Source organism: Macaca fascicularis, chromosome 4, assembly GCF_037993035.2.
Source record: "Macaca fascicularis isolate 582-1 chromosome 4, T2T-MFA8v1.1".
NCBI lineage: Eukaryota > Metazoa > Chordata > Mammalia > Primates > Cercopithecidae > Macaca > Macaca fascicularis.
Genome location: NC_088378.1, coordinates 147,476,144 through 147,495,976, shown reverse-complemented (window position 1 = coordinate 147,495,976; position 19,833 = coordinate 147,476,144). Strand labels below are relative to the sequence as shown.

At 39.2% G+C, this 19,833-nt stretch overlaps 2 protein-coding genes across 22 annotated transcripts in view; one reads left to right on the top strand and one right to left on the bottom strand.

Moving 5' to 3' along the window:
• The window catches only part of LOC102142214 (cytidine monophosphate-N-acetylneuraminic acid hydroxylase), a 357,828-nt gene extending 345,078 nt beyond the window's left edge, over nucleotides 1–12,750 (bottom strand). For all 3 annotated transcript variants that reach the window (XM_065544341.2, XM_074038754.1, XM_074038755.1), the window contains exon 1: nucleotides 12,561–12,750. The gene's annotated coding sequence lies outside the window, so the exon portion shown is untranslated. The remainder of the gene's footprint in view (nucleotides 1–12,560) is intronic.
• Nucleotides 1–19,833, top strand: part of CARMIL1 (capping protein regulator and myosin 1 linker 1) — a 349,557-nt gene that overhangs the window by 166,141 nt on the left and 163,583 nt on the right. For all 19 annotated transcript variants that reach the window (XM_074038752.1, XM_065544339.1, XM_074038747.1 and 16 more), the window contains 3 exons: nucleotides 10,436–10,533; nucleotides 10,878–10,948; nucleotides 11,177–11,250. In XM_074038752.1, the coding sequence (XP_073894853.1) occupies nucleotides 10,436–10,533; nucleotides 10,878–10,948; nucleotides 11,177–11,250 (243 nt within the window). The remainder of the gene's footprint in view (nucleotides 1–10,435; nucleotides 10,534–10,877; nucleotides 10,949–11,176; nucleotides 11,251–19,833) is intronic.

Genomic DNA, 19,833 nt, shown 5'->3' with positions numbered 1-19,833 from the left:
AAAAATTATTAAGCACCACCTTACTTGGCAAGAGCTTATAATACCCTGGACTTTAAAGACACTTCAGAACAATATTTAGAATCTCTATTTTCTTTAAAAGGCAGCCTTATTTGTTTAGTATTGTAGGATTTTCAGAAAAATTAACCATTTTTATTTTTAGTTTGGATTCTTCAATTTTTTTTTCTTCCCAGAGAACATTGAGTAAGAATAGTATTTTCACTTATAGCTTCCATTTAACTTCTTGTTAAAATCTTCAGGCAAATATTAAAGAAGTATTAATCACCTCTGTTTCTAGGAAGAAAGTTCCCATGTGTATGTTGATTTCTAAATCTAAGACCTCTACTGTACCCAGGTCTTCATTCCCACTTACCAGCCGCCTGTTGGGCATCTCCACAAGGATAGCCCCAGGCACCTCACACTCACTATGTCCCATGCTGGACTCCTCACTTTCCCCCCTAAAAATTGCTTATATTCTGTATTTCTATCTCAATTAATGGCATTGTCATTCACATAGTCTCACAAGTTAAAAGCTGAGCCATGTTCATCTCATGGTCCTTACTGTCATATTCCATTGGTTGCTAAGCTTTTAAACATATTATCTTAATATCTCATAGTCTGGTTCTTTCTCCTTGTTTTCATTTCCACTGCCATAGTCACTTTCTTCCTTGCATCTTTCTAGTTAGTCTCCCTACTTCTAGTTCTTCTCATGCAAGTGATCCTTCATACTGTCATCAGAGTTATCTTTTTATAATTCAAACAGTATCTGTTCTTTGCCTAAGCTCTCAAATGGCTGGCTTTCCTGATAAAATGTAAATTGTATAGCCTGACACAGAACACCATGGTTTTCCTCTTCCTGAACTCAGTCAGGCTCTTTCATATTTTCAGCACCATTATCATAGCTCTAATCCTGACAAATTCCAAAAGATTTAACTCGGGTATCTTCTCATCTGTAAAGAGAGTCTTTATTCATGTTTCCAAAGAACTTTGGATCATTTCCTGCACTAGTACACATCATACTGTGTTGTAAATGCTTGTTCATACACTTAAATATTCCATGAGTATTATTGAGTTCCTACTATATGCTAGGCACAGTGCTAAGTGTTGAGGTCCAGCAGTGAACATGGTCCCTGCCCACATGGAACTTACATTTTAACTTGGGGGAGGGAAATACATAAATCAAGTAACTACCTTTGAGTAAGTGCTATGAGAGTAATAGATGGGACTAATATAAAGAATAAACTTCTGTCTCCAAAGGCCTCCATGTGGCCATGATAACTTCAAAAGACCTAGTGGAAGAGAAAGTGCCTGCCCTATAAAAGGAGGGCAAAGAATATTATCTTCCCAGGGCTTTTGTTCATGCTATTTCTCCTGCCTAGAAAGGGGTTGGTATCTCTGAGGAACTGAAAGATATCCACTTTGGCTGGGGCATAATGAAGAACAAAGTTGGGAAGGAGTGAGGAATGATGCAAGAGGGGGCTAGCACTAGCGCTGGTGATATAGGCGGAGTTGATGTAGAGCCTTGTGGGAAAGAGGTTGGGATTTAGGAGTATTTTCCTTGGAAGCCACTGTAACATTTTAGGGGTAGGAGATGAATCTTTAGATAGTTTATGAAGATCTTTTGTTTGTTTGTTTTCTGCTAAAGAGAATAGACTGGTGGTGGGGCAAGAGTAGAAGTAGAAAGCTAATTTGGACACTTGTAGTAATCTAGGCAAGAGATGACTGTGGCCAGGAGAAAGGTAGCAGCATTAAGGATTAAGATAGAGAGAGTAGATGTAAGCTTTATTTTAGATGCAGGAGTTGCTGATGGATTAGGTAAGTGTGGGTAAGGGCAGTGAGGAAAGAAAGAGAAGAAAAACAAGGATGGCTTCTCAGATTCTGGTTTAATAACTGAGTGACCAATATGACAGCGAGACAGAGAAGGCCTGGGATAGGTGGGGGACAAGTTTTTTCTGGGGGGTGGGATCCGTAGCCATTCTGTTTTAGGCATGTGGAATTTGTGATCTATTTGTGTAGGACCTACAAGACCTCCATAGACCTCTCCTTTAAGCTCCACCTAGGTGAGGCTATAAGGTAGGCAAATATGTGAGGTTGGGGCTTGGAGGAGAGGTCTGGAGATGGAGCAAAGGTGAGTGCCATGAGTACAAGATGGTCTTTACTGCATGGCTGTTGATTACATCACGTGGAGAAAGATGTGCAGATGAGGCATACTTGGAATGAGCTCAACATTTAGAGGTCAGGTAAACTAGGAAGAGCCACAAATGGAGTTGGGTAAGGACTGGCTGTCAAGGTAGGAAGAAGACCAGTGAAAAACCAGGGCCTAGGAAGGAGTGGTGGCTCTGCAGAATGATGCTGGGGCTGAACAAACTGCAGGCAGAGAGTTGTTCAGTGGGTTGGTGACATGGATAACACAGGCACCTTGATGAGAGCAGGTCTAGGGGTCTGGTTGGGAGGGGCAGACTGCTGTGGTTGAAGGATGAACTCAGAAGTGAGAAAGTGGATGTGTCATGTATGGACAACTTCATAGAGAAGATCAGCTATCATGGGGAACTGACAAATTGGATGTAGCTAGTGCACTCTGAGGGATTACAGGGGATTTCTGTTTGTGTTTAAAATGGGAGATAAAAGCATATGCTTAAACCATATGGCTGTAATGACGGGAATGATCAGTAGAAAGAGAGATTTGTTGCTGGAGACTGCCCTAATAAATAAATCAGCAATATCCTTGAGAAAGTGAGAGGCACGGTACAAAACACACCTGTTTTTCCTTCTAGGCTGGGAGCTGCTTAAACAAAGACCATGTTTTTATTAATCTTAAATCCCTAGTTCTTGGTACATAGTAGGTACTGACTGAGGTTTTGGATGAGCACATACACTTCACACTTACTCCGTGCCCAGTACCTTGTTGGATGATGTACCACGGGGCATAGAGAAGTCAGAAGACAGTGGCCCTGCCTTCAAACCATGAACTCATTAGCTGAGGTAACCTGAAGCAGATGAGACAGGAGATGATTGGGTGTAAGTGGGAGATGAATGAGCACAGGCTGACTTTGCAAAGGAGATTTACTGCAAATGGATGGAGAAAAATCAGAGGAGAGAGTAGGGAAAGGAAGGCAATTGACATGAAGAGACCAGTCGGAGAGAAGGTACAGATTATAATTTGGAAAATACCTTGGCAGAGAATTAAATTACCTAAATGTATTTGATTGGCATTCCTCTTTCCTACCCAACACACACAATTAGCTTGTCATCATAAGCCTAATATTTTGTGGTTTCTATGTTATACCTTTACTCTTGAAGTTCCCTAGATTGCATTACATGATTTTGGCAGGAGAAACATATAATTTTATTGGTTTTGGTTGTTGTGACTAGAGAGGGTGGAGAAATGGGTAACCGTATCTTTTCTCCTACATTCCCAGTATGCCTTAAGTCCAAGCTATCAGTCAGGGGAATATTTGCTTTATATAAATAATGCACAATAGAACATGCAAAACAAAATATATTTCCAGTAATGTCATATATTCCACTCATGATGAACTGGAGAATATGAAACTATATTTAGAACCCTTAGACCTTGTATGACTCGTTTGTCCCATCAAATTTGTTTTCTGAGCCTGTCATGGGGACCCTCATCTCCTTCCTTGCTTAGGGCACTTCTGGTGGTGATTGATGAACAGAAAAGGGCCTCATGAGGAGGTATTAGGAACCAGGTGAATCAGGGGGAGTTAGAGCCCAGAAGATTCTCAGTTTGGGTAATCAGTTATTGAATAGTCTACGAATGACTCTGTATAAATGAACCTATAACTCTAAAGATCTGAATTTCTGATTTTACCCATATATAATTCTGAAAATAACATCCATCATCCAAATCAAATGTATGAAAATATACAGCCTGGGCAACATAGTGAGATCTCATTTCTACTAAGAAATTTTAAAAACTAGCTGGGTGTAGTGGTGCATGCCTGTAGTCCCAACTAATGGGAGGATCACTTGAGCCCAGGAGTTTGAACTTGCAGTGAGCTGTGCTCACACCACTACACTCCAGCCTGGGTCACAGAGAAAGACCCCATCTCAAAACACACAAACATATATATGTGTGTCTGTGTGTGTGTGTGTGTGTATGTATGTATGTATATGTTATCAGCTCTTATAGTCAAGAGAATGCAGGTTGGAAAAAAATGAAGGATTTAAATTAAAATTTGTAGTATTTACATGTCATATTTTCTCCCCATCTCCTGTCTCCAAATATATATTAGGATGTTTCTCTCTCCCTGTCTCCTTCCCTTCTAAGATGACATTTTCTCCTCATTAAATATGGAAAGTTTAATTCAAAATATAGAGAACATGTAAAGTATAAAGAAGAAAATGTAAGTTAAATTTAAAAATCACCCCAACTCAAATCACTGTTATCGTATGTTTTGTTAACATTCCAATCTTTGCTATAGATTGTCCTTGGAGGCCTCACCTCTCAGACAGTGACAGCCCTACGGGTTGAACTAGGGAAGGGTTTAGAGCCTCAGTGTTGTCATCTGTTTTCTCAGGGTTGTCTGTGATGGCAGTTCTCTTCAGGAAGTTGTTCTGTGTTACAGCCTTCAGCTTTTCAACTGTCAAGAACCTTGACTGTTCTCCAAAACAAAGCTAGATTTTTTTTTAGTATTAAATTATATTGTTAATACAGGTATGAGGTATGAAAATGGGAGGTTATTATGGAGAAAGCTGATGAAATAGGAGTTTATATATAAACAAGAGAAAGGTAGTTGCTGTGTTTTGGTAGTCTCTTCACTTTGCAAAGCAGTAGGTAGCCTTTTGTTGTGGTGTGGCTTGCAGCATTAAAGCATGTGCCATTCTGGAGACAGTTGCCGTGTTGCATAGGCTGAGCATTGGAATTGAATTTTAAATCAATTAGTGTAAGTACATTAAAATATAATTTTTTGTGTCAATAGTTTATCATGAGATTTGCATGGAGAGTTGGTGTGTTTGTTATCTAGTTTGCTATTTCTTGCTGCCACATACAACTATTTTCTGAGTCTTGTGCAAATCAAATGCATATAGTGCAAATGCTGAATCAGCACTAGTGCTGCCTGCTTGTGAGAGGCATGTCTTGCTTATGTTTTGTTTTGGGATTTTGGTTTACCTTTTGTGGTACTTATTTGGACAACAAATCCTCTGTCTTTCTGTCTGTGTAACATTCTGTGTGTGTGTGTGTGTGTGTGTGTGTGTATGTGTATGTGTGTGTGAGCTGGTGCCCGGTAACAAATACAGTGATGTGGCTCCTTGCTGTCATTTAACTACAGGCAGAAAACAACTTCTGTAGAGTGGATTCTCCTCTCACTTATTATTTGTATGCACAGTGTCAGCATAGATAAGAAACAGTTCCTACCTTCTGGAAATTTAGTTCTTACAACTTTATATCTTATGAAAATGAATAAACTTGTTTCATGAGACTCCTTTAGCTCCTGAAATCTCAGTTAAACAAGAAAAATGAGAACTGTAAAAAAGTGGAGCTACTTGAAAAGGCCCCGCCGGACACGTTGGCAGGTTGGTTCGCACAGATGTCTGCCCTAGCTGCTGCCTCCCTTACTCTCTGATTGATTTCCCCTTAACTAACTGAGTGTGAATGTCCACTGTTGTTTTTCAAGTAAAACGGAGGCTCTGGTTTCCAAATCTACCATCAAGATGAATTTATTTCTTTTGGTAATTGTAGACTGCCAGCTTCCTGTTTTTAATCCCACCAGCTTCCGGTCAAAGATTTTTGCCATATTTTCTTCCTGTGTTTGAGTAGCTAAACCCCCTATGTATCATCAAAAGAGCATGGTCTGCAGTTTTATGGAGACAAAGCAAGAATTTTAAAAGAGAAATGTGATCCTAGATGAGGTCAGACAGAAGTCCAGCTTTCTGTGTCCAAGGTTTACCTAATTGAGTTGAATAATGGCTGAATCTACTTCTGACAGCCTTGCTGTTTTTTTGCATAACATCTGCTTCATTGTCTTGATGTAGACAGAATATAACGCCATTAAAATGCCAGATGATGGTTTTGAACCAAGATGAACCATTCCATATTTCCAGATTCTGTAATATCACTTTAATTATAATGTCTTCTCAAACATGGTTACCCCAAGTTATTAAAATAATGGTTCTTAATCACAAGTTCCTTTGGGTAAAATAGACAAAAATCATGCTGCACTTGTAGATCTTGTGCATTTACATGGAATTTGAAGAAACTAATGACATCTGACATGAATTAGGTAAACAGGCATACCTTAGAGATACCACGGGTTTGGTTCCAGACCATTGCAGTAAAGTGAGTCAAGAACTTTTTGGTTTCTCAGTGCATATAAAAGTTATGTTTACTAAAGTATGCAATAGCATTATGTCTAGAAGAATATATATACCTTAAAAATACTTTGTTGCTAAAAAATGCTAACAGTCACCCGAGCCTTCAGTGAATTGTAATGTTTTTGCTGGAGAAGGTTTTGCTTGTGTCCATGCTGATAGCTGCTGTGACTATCAGGGTGGTGGTTGCTAAGGGTTGGGGTGGCTGTGGTAATTTCTTTCTTTTCTTTCTTTTTTTTTTTTTTTTGTGATGGAGTTTTGCTCTTGTTGCTCACGCTAGAGTGCAGTGGCACGATCTCGGCTCAGTGCAACCTCCGCATCCTGGGTTCGAGCTGTTCTCCGGCCTCAGCCTCCCAAGTAGCTGGGATTACAGCCTGTCCTTTGAAGCTTTGAAGCCTGAGATTGACTTCTCCCAGCTAAGAAAGTCCTAGATGACATCTTCTTCCAATAGGAGGCTCTTTCATCTACATTGAAAATCAGTTGTTTAGTGTAGCCATCTTCATCAATGATCTTAGCTGTATCTTCTGGATAACTTGCTTCAGCTCCTTCATCAGCACTTGCTGCTTCATCTTGTACTTTTACGTTATGGAGACAACTTATTTCCTTAAACCTCATGAACCAACCTTTGGTAGCTTCCAACTTCAGCTTCCTCCCCTCTGTCAGCCTTCATAGAACTGAAGAGAGTTAAAGCCTTGTTCTGGATTAGGCTTTGGCATAGGGAATGTTTCATTCCAGACCACTAAAACTTTCTGCATCTTGGGAATAAAGCTGTTTCACTTTTTCATCATTCACATGTTCATGGAAGTAGCGCTTTTAACTTCTTTAAATAAGTTTTCCTTTGCATTTGCAATTTTGCTAATTCTTTGTCGCAAAAGGCCTAACTTTCAGCCTGTCTCGGCTTTCCATGTGCCTTTCTCACTAAGCTTAATTGTTTCTAGCTTTTGATTTAAAGTAAAGAGATGTGCGACTCTTCCTTTCACTTGAACACTTAGAGGCCATTGCAGGGTTATTAATTGGCCTAAATTTCAATATTGTTGTGTCTCAAGTAATAGGGGGGCTTGGTGAAAGGGAGAGAGAGAGGAATGGTTGTCAGTGGAGCAGTGAGATCACACACACTTTTAAGTAGCTAAGTTTGCTGTCTTATATGGGTGTGATTCATGGTCCCCCGAAACAGTTACAATAGTAACATCAAGGATCACTGATCACATCACCAAAACGGATATAATAATAATGAAAAAGTTCGAGATATTGTGAGAATTACCAGAATGTGGCACAGAGACAGGAAGTGAGCACATGCTGTTGGAAAAATGGCGCTGACAGATTCGCTTAATGCAAGGTTGCCACAAAACTTCAACTGGCAAAAAATGCAATACCCGTGAGGCACTCACAATACCTGTGAGTATAATACAATAAAATGAGGTATGTCGGAACCTGATTATGCCATAGTCATAAAACTTACAAAGAAGTAGGAGGAATATTTTCCATGCTGACAGAATGTTTGTACTTAAATGATTTGATACGTATTTGAGGTTTTCTCCAGGAGTAGAACCCAACCAGGCAAGCTCTCAGGCCCTAGCATATTTTATCTGGAATCCATCCATTCAATCAGAAAATGTAAATAACTGGGAACATTTTCTTCCAGTCTCTACAAGGTGATTGAAATTCGTAAGAATGACTGAGAGCATTGTATGTAGCAGAGTGCCTTGAAATCATTAAAGATGAAACTATATTCAGTATGAGTTAATATATTTATTTCACCACCTCTCACCCACGTCCTGTCATGGTTTTGGGTGACTGACACGCTGACACCCTTCCTCACAGCTCATGGCCCCTTTACCTCTACCCCACTTCCACTTGCTTTTGTGGCCACATGACCTCGTCATCTCCTGGAACAGCTTATTCCATGGTGAAAAAGCAGTTTAGCCCTCCGCGTCTGACTACAGCCTTTCACTTCCTCTCCCTTGGAAGTACCAGTATTTGGACTTTTTCAAGGCCTCCAGACTGGGGATGGCTTGGCTTTCTCTTCTTCTGCCACCCCCGTCCTGCCTTCCTGTCTGTTCTTAACTGCTCAGCCCACAACATCCATGACTTCATCTAGGCCTTATCAATATCCTCTGCTCCTTCTTTCCCCACTGTTTTTCTGACACACGCACCTGGAAATCCTGTATCCTGCAGCAAGCCAGCTGCGCACCTCTCCATATACATTTGGGCTGCTGAGGGCTGCAGGAGAAAATCCCACAGCTATTTAGCCCTGAACCACCAAGAATCCATGACCTTCACTCTCAGCTGGACTCTTAAGAGTCCTGGAAAGTTCTGTTTTATTTCTCAAGCTATGTTTTCTATTTCTCAATTTTGTAGAAAATTGAGAGCAACTACCTACACAGGCAGATATTTGTTCACAGTGCCCATCTAATCATCATGTACTCCTCTGTTTATAATCTGCCATGGCTCCTCATTGCCCTGAGAATAAAATCTAAATCCTTTTATTTGACCTGCGAGGCTCACCATGGCCTGGGATTTTGCTTAGCTCCCCAGATTGTTCTGTTTACTCCTCTCCTTATTACACATCATTTGCCAACTATTTTGAACTAGATTGAGTTTCTGGTAAGCATGGGCTTTCTCATCTTTGGGGGTGTGCTGTTCCTTTATCTGAAACACTTTCCTGGCCCGTAGCTCACACCTCCTCTTGCCATGCTTCACCTGATTGTCTCTTTTTGCCCTCTTATGGGTCTTGGCAGAGAGATATCTTATACCAAAGAGCATTTCCAACTCCCTACGTCCCACCCCTTCTCCTCGCCAGGGAATAAGCTAAGTGCCCCTTCTTTGCCCGCGCTTCCACCCTGAACTTTCCTTGTGTTAGTTCTCTTCCACTAGTGCCTGGTTATTCGTCTGTTTCTCACAGTAGACTGCTAGCTTTGCAAGGGCAGGGGTAGCATCTGTGTTTAATCATGGTTATATGCCTAGTACTTGGTTTTGGGTCTTGGCACTCTGTAGATCTTTCATAAAAAATTTTTGAGTGAATTAATGAATTTATAAACTATTCATTAAGCGATTACTCTGTGATAACTAACGATGGTATCAGTTAACATACATTGACATTACCACACACCAGGGATTCTTTTTTTTTTTTTTTTGAGAGAGAGTCTCCCTCTGTCACCTAGGCTGGAGTGCAGTGGTGCAATCTAACTGCAGCCTCTACCTCCCATGCTCAAGCAGTCCTTCCACCTCAGCCTCCTGAGCGGCTGGGACACAGGCACATGCTACCACACCTGGCTAATTGTTGTAGTTTTTGTATAGATGGTGTTTTGCCATGTTGCCCAGGCTGGCCTTGAATTCCTGGGCTCAAGTAATCACCTGCCTTGGCCCCCCAAAGTGCGGGGATTACAGGCTCAGCCCTGGGGGTGTTATTCTAATAACTTTATAGGTACTATTATTATTTTTTTCTCACAATAACTCTATGGGATAGCATCTCAGAAACTGACAAATTCAGAAATGTGTCAGTTCCTGAATAAGGAAACTTTGGCATGGTTGGCTGTACTTTTAACCACTACTCTGACTTGTCTCTGCATGTGTGGGCAAGAACTTTGTTAGGTTCTGAAGAGGAAGATGGGGGGTTGGGAGGAGCTGCACATGTTCTCTGCCCCAGAAGAATCATGGCCCAGGGGAAGAGATAGCAAAAGGAACAACTATTCCAGTATGACTTGATCAGTTTCTTGATGGACATCTGTGCAAGGCACTATAGAAAGACAGAAGAGATTTTTACTTGAACTAATTGAAAATTAGTAATTTCTGTTTGGTATACATGTAATCTAGTAATTCATTAAGTGGAACACACTTTTCAAACTATTCTAACAAAATCTAACATTATAAAACTATAACATGGAGACTATATTGCTAAATACCTTTCATCTACAAAGGAAAGTTATAGGGATTTATTGTTATGTTTTCTAGATTTCCAGCTCTCTAGTGCTCAAAAAATAAAATTATATTTACTGAAATTGAAGTGACACTCATCTTTGTTTAAAGAAAAGGAATGTGACAAAATTTATTTCTATGTGCAGTTGAAAAATGTGGTTTGTGAAATGTGTTGTTGTTGATCTTACAGGAGAATCATGAAAAAAGTCTCCATGGAGCCGCCTGAGCGCCTGGCTAGTCTCCAGGCTCTGTGGGACAGCCAGACCGTGGCTGAGCAGGGCCCCTGTGGTGAGCATGCATTTTCAAACTGAAATGTGAATAGCTGGATGGATATCCCCCTGCCAGGAAGTTAAGTCTATTCCTAGTGTGCTACTGTAAAGGTGCAATTAGTTTCAAGGTGTAATTAGCAGCGCACAGACTTTAGATTGGTGGACAAAAGTCCTATATTTAAGCTGTATTGCATCCTGCTATGTACTTAACTATAGAACAGGGAGGAGAATCTTTGCTGTTTTCCCCCCTAAAAAGGAAAAGGACAATCAGTATTGTCAACATTGGCCATATTTAAGCTTTAAAATTTTAATTTAAAAATCATTTTGCCAAAGACCTGTCAGTGTTTTTGTTGTATGTTTCAGGTGGATTTTCTCAGATGTATGCCTGTGTTTGTGACTGGCTTGGATTTTCTTACAGGGAAGAAGTACAATGGGTAAGAATGTCTGTGTACGTGTGCGTGAGCACACACACTCCTGGAAAATATGGTAATATTTGACTGGCTTATTTTTCTTTTTTTCCCTTCATTTATTTTTCACTTAAAATCTTCATTTCTCAGATTACATAAAAACCTGACATTGTCATTGTCTAATTCTCACTGTCTCTCTTGCTTCCCTGGTCATCTGCATGGACTGATTACATGGCTGAATTATATTTCAAATAGGATGTGGATACAATTTATCTTACCCAAGACACCAGGGAATTGAATTTACAAGATTTTAGTCATCTTGACCACAGGTAAGCTCGCTCCCTCTCTCCCTCCCTCCCTCCCTTCCTTCCCTCCCTCCCTCCCTCCCTCCCTCCCTTCCTTCCCTCCCTCCCTCCCTCCCTTCCTTCCTCCCTCCCTCCCTCCCTCCCTCCCTTCCTTCCTCCCTTCCTTCCTTCTGTCCTTCCTTCCTTCCCTTTTCCTTTCCTTTCCTTTTTTCTTTCTCCTTTCCTTTCCTTTCCTTTCCTTTCCTTTCCTTTCCTTTCCTTTCCTTTCCTTTCCTTTCCTTTCCTTTCCTTTCCTTTCCTTTCCTTTCCTTTCTCCTTTCCTTTCTCCTTTCCTTTCTCCTTTCCTTTCTCCTTTCCTTTCTCCTTTCCTTTCTCCTTTCCTTTCTCCTTTCCTTTCTCCTTTACTTTCTCCTTTCCTGCAGTTCTCTGTTGGCACTTAGGGCTGTACATTATCTCCAAAGAATTGTTTTATAAGAGGAATCAGGACAATCTAAGAATCTCTAGATTTTTGCCTTTCAAGTTATAGTTTCAAATATGTTTATCACTGTGGATTACTTGTGGAGGTGCATGTGTGTATCCAAAATCCAGAGTTCATAGTTAGAAAATGTGCTGAATTTTACCATAAAAACAGTATAATTCTTAGGTTCATATATCGGCCTACAAAAGTCTGTCTATTCTACCCTGTCTATAAAATGTAGTATTATTTTACCTAATTGCCATTTAGAACATCTTTTCAAGGAGGAACTTCCATACTGAAATTCTAAGATATGACTTTTAGTTCAGAGTTTCTTTATGAATTGGGCATTGGTAGGGTGTATGTTGGTGAAAATCAGTTTGCCAGTATCTGCCATGTGATAGTGATAATAAAGTCATGAAACCTGTTACAAGTTATTTGAGAAACTTTGAGGTTTAAGATCTTGACTTGAATATATTTAGGGGTATGGCTTATGAGATTCAGGCCTCAGAGAAAAGCTTCATTTGCTCCCCATGTCTCTTAAGAGCAGACCTGGCAAATTTATTTTGCTCTCTGACAGTCGAGCCTCGCCCTGTTCCAGAATGTCTGGGAGTTTATCTTGCCTATCCCAATCTCTTCAGCCCTGGATATGCTGCTACCTATTGTAGGTAGGCAGAGGTCAGCCCCCTGCTTAATAAACTCCAACCCAATACATCTTTTCCCTCCGATTGGAATTGAGAGAGAAATCTGGGATTCTAGCTATATCACTTGTGCCACCTGGACAACTGGAGTGTCACAGAGGATTGTTGTTGCCCATATGTCGTCTCAGCACCAGCATCTTGCCCCCCAAAATACCGTTTTGAATTATTTTTCCACCTACCTGGCAGGAAATCCAGAATTGCAGTGTGGTCCCTGAAGAGCTCTAGCCAGCTGAATCGGGCAGGGAAAAAGTATACTAGCTGGAAATACCTTGTCTTCACACAGCCTGGGTCTACGGAAGATGGTGAAGCAGGCTCAGCTGTGTCTGTAGTTGTGGCTGATGTGCCTCAAGCCTCCATTTCTCAGGCAATGTTTTGTTTTTTGTTTTTTTTCCTGCTTAGAGCAGTTCTCCTTCTTCCTATAAGTGAGGCAACTTTATACTTTCAAATTTAGGCAAGATGTTTCCTGTGTAGCTCATAAAAAAGTGAACTGAGAAAGAAAAAGGGAAAATATTTTTCTTCGTAAGTATTTTCCAATAAAACAAGAAAATTGCATGTAGAATAAGATAGAACTTCACAGTCATCCAGTGTTTGGTCTCAGCATTTTTGGTCCCTTTACAAATCTTAAAAATGATTGATCTTTGCTTTTTGTGGGTCAAAACATTGGTATTTGCAATATTATAAATTAAAACTAAAATTTGAAATATTTATTAATTTAAAAAAATGACACTAATAAACCAAACCATTACGTACTAACATAGTACCATAGCACCATGGTACCATTTTTATGAAAAAGTAAATATATTTTCCAAAATAAAAATAAATCAGTAAGAAGAGTGGCATTGGTTTATCTTTTTGTAGATCGTTTTAATGTTTGACTTAATAGAAGACAACTGGATGCTCATATCTACTTCAGCATTCACAAAATTGTGGCACGTTGTTTTGACTGAAGTATAAAAAGAAAATCCAGCCTTAAAGATGTGTAGTTAGAAAAGGAAGTATTTTCAATAGCCTTGTCACATAGTTGTGGCTATTCTTCCTTGGTACTTCACCACAACTCAGTAAGTGGTGGTTTCTTAAAGATAAGTTGCAATGTAGAATCAGAACCGTATCAATGAACTTTTTAAAATTTTTTTACATTAAAGTCTGTTTGGTCTATCTTATCCTTCCACTGGGTCTTATCCATACATAATTTTGTAGCATTGTACATTGGTAACTTAGAAAATATTGGTTCATCGAGTTATACATAGTTTTCAAGTATCTTCCTCTTGTACAATAGCAAAAGAAAAAAGAAAGACATTTGATAACTGTCATCACTGATCTTATAAAACTTTTTAAAAATACTTCAGAGCTGTCGAGCTCATAGTAGCAGATAAAAGTTTTCCAAAATTTAAATTTTTGCTTGAAAGATACAATTTTACTATTGGGGAAAAACAAAACAAAACAAAACAAAACAAAAAAACCATAGTATCAGGTGAAGTGATATCTTTAAGTGACCAGATTACTTCTTACATTTTAGAGGGAATGTCTACCAAATCCCAAATCTAAATGACTGTATGTTGTCATTTTTTTGGGATGGCCCACTGAAAAAAAGGAGCTAGTTCTGCTTAAAATGCAACTATCACACAAACACTTTACATTGAGACAGTGATCACTTTGATATATAGAGGAACATCTCATTTTGAACGTACTTCTCATTTTGTTACACAGGATATTAAAACGTTTGTACTTAAGAGCTAAAATTTAATAAAATGAGTAATGTTTACTGCTTCACTGAGGACATTCTAAAATGAAATCGACGTTTGTTTAAAAAACTAGGAGCTTGTGCCAGTGAAGACGCCCGCCTGGGCTTGTGCTCAGGTGCTAGCAGTTTTCCTCACCATTGCTTTTGTACCTTCCACGCAAAGGTCAACACAGTGAAAGGATAGGTTTGTTTTAGTGTTGTTATGAAAACAGTTTTGAACCTGTGAACCTCCTGAATGAATCTCAGGGTCCCCAAGGGTCCATCCTTGGAGAACATCTGGCCCATGGGAGTGAAGACACTATAGGGCAGCTGGAGTGGTTTTTTTTTTTTTTTTTTTTTGACTTACTTTATTATGCCATAATGGTTTTTATACCATTGGTAGGTATATATAGGGTCAGTGCTAAACTTTTCAACTAATCCATGTTTAATTCGGTCTCATCCAGCAACTAACCCACCGTGTTTAATTAATCTGTAGGCAAAGGGAAACTATATTTAAATAAGCCACTAAATACAGTTACCTGAAATATGTAGCATGAGAAATTTGTCAAACCTTTTAGAAAAATTATTTACTAATTCTTTAGTTGGAGAATTTTCATTTCATCAGTAAAGACTGCATTGGTGGGGTAGACCCAAATAATCTACTTTTCTTGCCTAATTAAGGGGCTAGAAGGACATTTGTCGTTATTGAGACTCTAGTGGAGGATTTGGAAAAATTTTTTTTTTTTTTTTGTCAAGGACCAGATAGTAAATATTTTAGACTTTATGAGCCAGACAGTTGCTGTTGCAATTATACAGTTCCACTGTGGTAGCTTAAAAACAGACCTAGACAATATATGAATGAGTATTTCTATGTTCCAATAAAACTGTATTTGCACAAATAGGTGTCATGGGCTGTAGTTTGCTGATACCTGCTCTAGATCAGCCGCCTCTAATGTGAAATGTATGTATCTAGAGAAAAATCCAAGATGGGCTACAAAAAAGTAGTGGAACTTTGTATTTATTATTGACTCATTTTAACATTTCTCCTTGTTTTATAATATGTGTGTAAATGTTACTATTGTAGTCTTTGGAATGCAATAACTAAATATTAAAAAACAAGATGGTACTCAAATTTTTTTTTTACTGTTTTTTTACTAGTTTTACTATTAAAATTAGAGCCAGGTTATATATAAAGAGACTGCTCTCAGTCCTTTTAGATGGGCTTTGATAGTATTTCGCTAATTGAATTACATTTTATTAGCTGAATATTTCGATGTAGTAGAAACTTGAACATGCTAATTCATGAAGACATCAGTCTGCACTTAAATGGCACAGTTGTAGGATTCATTGTGGCATAAGTTGATGTGATGTGTGTGGGTTATTCTCTTAACCTCTACTGGTATTTTTCTCATTGAGGTGTGAGATACAGAGAAGAGGAATTAGAAAATGTGGAGGTGTCAGAGAAGACATTAAATGGGCTATGTGTTGAGCTGGAGTTTGTTAGCAAAAATGGGGAGACATTCTCATATGTATACATTAATTTTCCCTCTATGACAATTAGTTCCTGTGTTCCCTTTTTGAGCATATTTGAACATATATCCCCTATTTGAACATAATTCAGATACAAGCACGCAACCGTGTTTGCCACTTGTATTTATTAAAATTAGATTCTGCATGCATTTGTATGTCAAGATCTGTGAACTTCATATTACAGCTAGAGTTCCTTGTAGAAAGCTATACTTGTTTCATAGAGTCAATAAAAAAACTCTTCTGACTGGCCATCATCCAAAGCTTTATTTTTTATTTTTTATTTTTTTTATTTTTTGAGGCGGAGTCTCACTCTGTCACCCAGGCTGGAGTGCAATGGCCGGATCTCAGCTCACTGCAAGCTCCGCCTGCCGGGTTTACGCCATTCTCCTGCCTCAGCCTCCCGAGTAGCTGGGACTACAGGCGCCTGCCACCTCGCCCGGCTAGGTTTTTTTTGTATTTTTTAGTAAAGACGGGGTTTCACCGTGTTAACCAGGATGGTCTCGATCTCCTGACCTCGTGATCCGCCCGTCTCGGCCTCCCAAAGTGCTGGGATTACAGGCTTGAGCCACCGCGCCCGGCTAGCTTTATTTTTTCATTCCACTTTTTCTTGCCATTATATTTAGTCTTCCTACTTAGAAACATCCATTTGTAACAGTCCTTAAAACTATCAGTGCTTCTGGAAGGGAAATTCACTGAAGGCTAGGCTGTGTCTGTCCTGCTCATGCTCTGTGATGTGATACTCTACAGTCAAGCCATTGTCCCAGAATAAAGGATTTTTAAGGGACAGTGAGTGATCTGCTCTGGTGGAGCACATCAGAATCCTGCGAGGTAGGATTATTTCTAGAAAGCCTGTCAGATTACTCAAATATTGTTTACTACCCTGCTCAGGTCGGCAGTTATAGCTTTAATGACATTCTTAACCCCATTTTGCTTGAAGCCATGGCTAAATTCTATCTGGATTCTTATACAGTTCCATTTGTTTCTTTTAGTTTACTCATCCAGGTCATTATTTTCTTCTGCCTAGAGGTTTGTAACTACCATTTTCCCAGGACCAGTTCAGATTCAAAGCCGGGGATTTGAGTCATGGGAGAGGCACTGATGTTAATGTCACAGGTCTGAGAGGATGAAACATGGTTTTGGCACCTTGCTCATCTGAAGCACAGAGATGGAGGAAGCAACATTCTGTCTGTGTGGGACCCCATCACCACACGTGAGACATGGTTTTAGAAGGTCCAGGTGTGGTGACAGGGCAGTGCCTTGGTCATTGTTCTGTCACCAAGAGCCCCTACTACTGTCCTCACCCCTCTGATTTGCCTAGAATCTGCTCTTCTTCAGACATAGGCCCAGTGTTAGGACACTGTGCCACTTATATCATGTGATCTATAACCACAGGAACCGAAGGATGGAGAGGCAGGTGCATCGTCCTGTCCTGGGGCTGCTTTATCAGTCATCCAGCTTGCTGTTCTCTTTTCAATGTGGACTTGGCTTCCTGTTTCTATATATCTTGCTACTTCACTAAAACCAATTAGATCTATCTAGGTGCTTCATGGTAATTTGTAAGCAATTTGAATGTTGTGATAATGTTTTCTTATTTATTTACTATGGTTCTATCAGAACTGAATCTAGGACCAGTCCCTCTGTTGTTGCTGAATAAGCATTCAGGAATAAGGATGACAGTGATCATGCTAGATCTAGCCAGTTAATCTCTGGAGAACCATAATTAGGAAGTACTTGGAAAAATGCCCACTCCAGTTGTTATTTATAAAATGTCCAGTTGGCATCTTATTTAAGTATATTCTTTGCGTTTGTTCTGTTTTAGGTTATCAGTAGGCCAAAAAAAGCATAGATTGAAAATTTGTTGTAAATTTCTCATGGGATTTCTCAAAGGTCTGTGAGCTGACATGTTAAAAAATTTAATTACCCTGTAATTTGGAGTGGTAGGGAATTATGAAGGTAGAGGTACTGGTGCCAAGAAGAAGAAAATATATAGCTATAACTACATTGATTTCTCGTGTTCCTGAAAGATGTTAAAGAGGAGCTAATCTCATGAATTCTTTGAAGACTCCATGACATGCATCATTGAGCTTCAACTTGGCTCACAAGAGTCCAGGCAGCAGATTCATGCTTTTTTGTGTTGTCATATTTCTTACTGATCAAGGTGACATTCTTGAGTGTGATACTATCAGGAAAGAGTTCTGAGTGTGGATTATGTTTGGCAAGGTTGTCCTGAGGACACTGCTGTCATTCTTTTCCTAATCAAAGATCCATTTTTTTTTTTTAATTCCTTGTCTCATTTATAAAAGCATTGCTGTTTGGAGAGTGGAATCAGGTGTGAACACCATTGGCTTCTGTTTCCAGTCCTGAATTTCTTGAAATAGTTCTGTAGGCCAATAGTCCTCAACCTGGGTGAGATGAACTCTAAGGAGCAAATAAGATGATGATATGTTGGGGATGTGACGCTAATAGTAGAACTTGATTTTTGTCTAATTTTTCTTATTCATTTTATTTATGCATGTGTGTATGTTTTATACTGAGCTTAATATATTAATGCTGCAGTACATGTGTATGATTTATAGATTAACACATTTTTTAGAGGGGGGAATATTCAAAATTCTTTGCTGTTGGGGATGAATGATAAAAAAATGTAGAGACCACTCATTTAGACCTCTAGGAATGTCCTTATCTGGGAACTGTTTTAGGTATTTACATCCTTCCCAGAGTTGATGAGTGGTTCCACTAATGATTTAATAATATACAGGACATATAAGTTAGGATAGCAGGAAGGAATAGCTCATTTGTGACATTCTTAACTTTTTAAAACTCTCCAACTCCCATTTCCAAAATAGATGGAATGGAGGAAAGTCTAAATTATTCCCAGAAAGGCTATCAAATGAATATGTCAAATGAATATGCTCTGAGTTTTACCAGCCTTTCCACGAGAGTGCATAATCTATTGTGTGCATGCATGGAGCATGAAGAGTGGCAAGGCTGTGCATTCTTGCATTAAAACACCTCCTTTGAGCCTTTAAATGTTTATAAGATTTATTAGAGGGAAATCTTCACTCCTGTGGTAGGTGGATATACTAAGAATAATCATGATGTTGTTCATTGAATTACTGCTCTATTTGTGCTTTTCTCACGTTGCAGGTTGTGGGACTTGCTAGATGTCCTTAACATCCATCAGTTATTTTTGTTCTTTAACACTTTCCTGGTATATTTAACACTGTGTTTACACAGTGTTTTTAAAATTTCAGAGAGATGGCAGGCAGGGGAAAGGGAGTAAGGAGGGAAATTTGTACTGATAATAATAACTAGGAAAATTAAATTCTTATAAAGTCATACAGATCAAAAAGATGGGATCAAACTAGGTAATCTAGGTTTAATGGGTTATCTAGAATGTAGAGTAGCAAAGAATTTGGCAAGAGATCTAGACTCTCAATCCCTTGCCAACTTCTTTGTTTTTGCATTTTAACTTTTTATTATAAATTAGCCCCCACATATTAGCAGTTTATTTTTGATGTTCAGAAAAAAAGGGGATGGTACAATTGAAACTTCAGAATACATCTTAATACTCTGCTAAAAATACAAAAAATTAGTCAGGCGTGGTGGCACACGCCTGTAATCCCAGCTACTTGGGAGGCTGAGGCAGGAGAATTGCTTGAATTGGGAGGCAGAGGTTGCGGTGAGCCGAGATCCACCACTACGCTCCAGCCTGGGTGACAGAGCGAGACTCCGTCTCAAAAACAAAACAAAACAAAACTTTAAAATCAGAAACCAAATGATTGGTTAATTGTGATGGAAGGGGTTTTCGATCCTTTGATCTGAAAACCTGTGGATATACCATCCTGGTTTCCTCTGTAGAGTATGAAGACTTTTTTGATGGTATGGAAGGCAAGTTAGTCATGAGTGAGATGACAGCACAGTGGTTAAGACACGGGATCATGAGTCACACTGGCTGCTTTTGAATCCTGGCTCTGCCTCAGCTAGCCTTGTAACTGTGCATACATCAAACTTCCCTGTGCCTTTGGAGTGTTCATCTGAAAATGGGGTTAATAAATAATTATACCTCTCTTCTGGGGTAATTATGAAGACTATATGGATAAATATATTTAAAGCACTTTGTATTAGTACATATTCAAATAAATGCTTGCTATTTTCATATCTTTTAAAGGTCTTCCTTTTAAAAAAAATGAACAGTTATC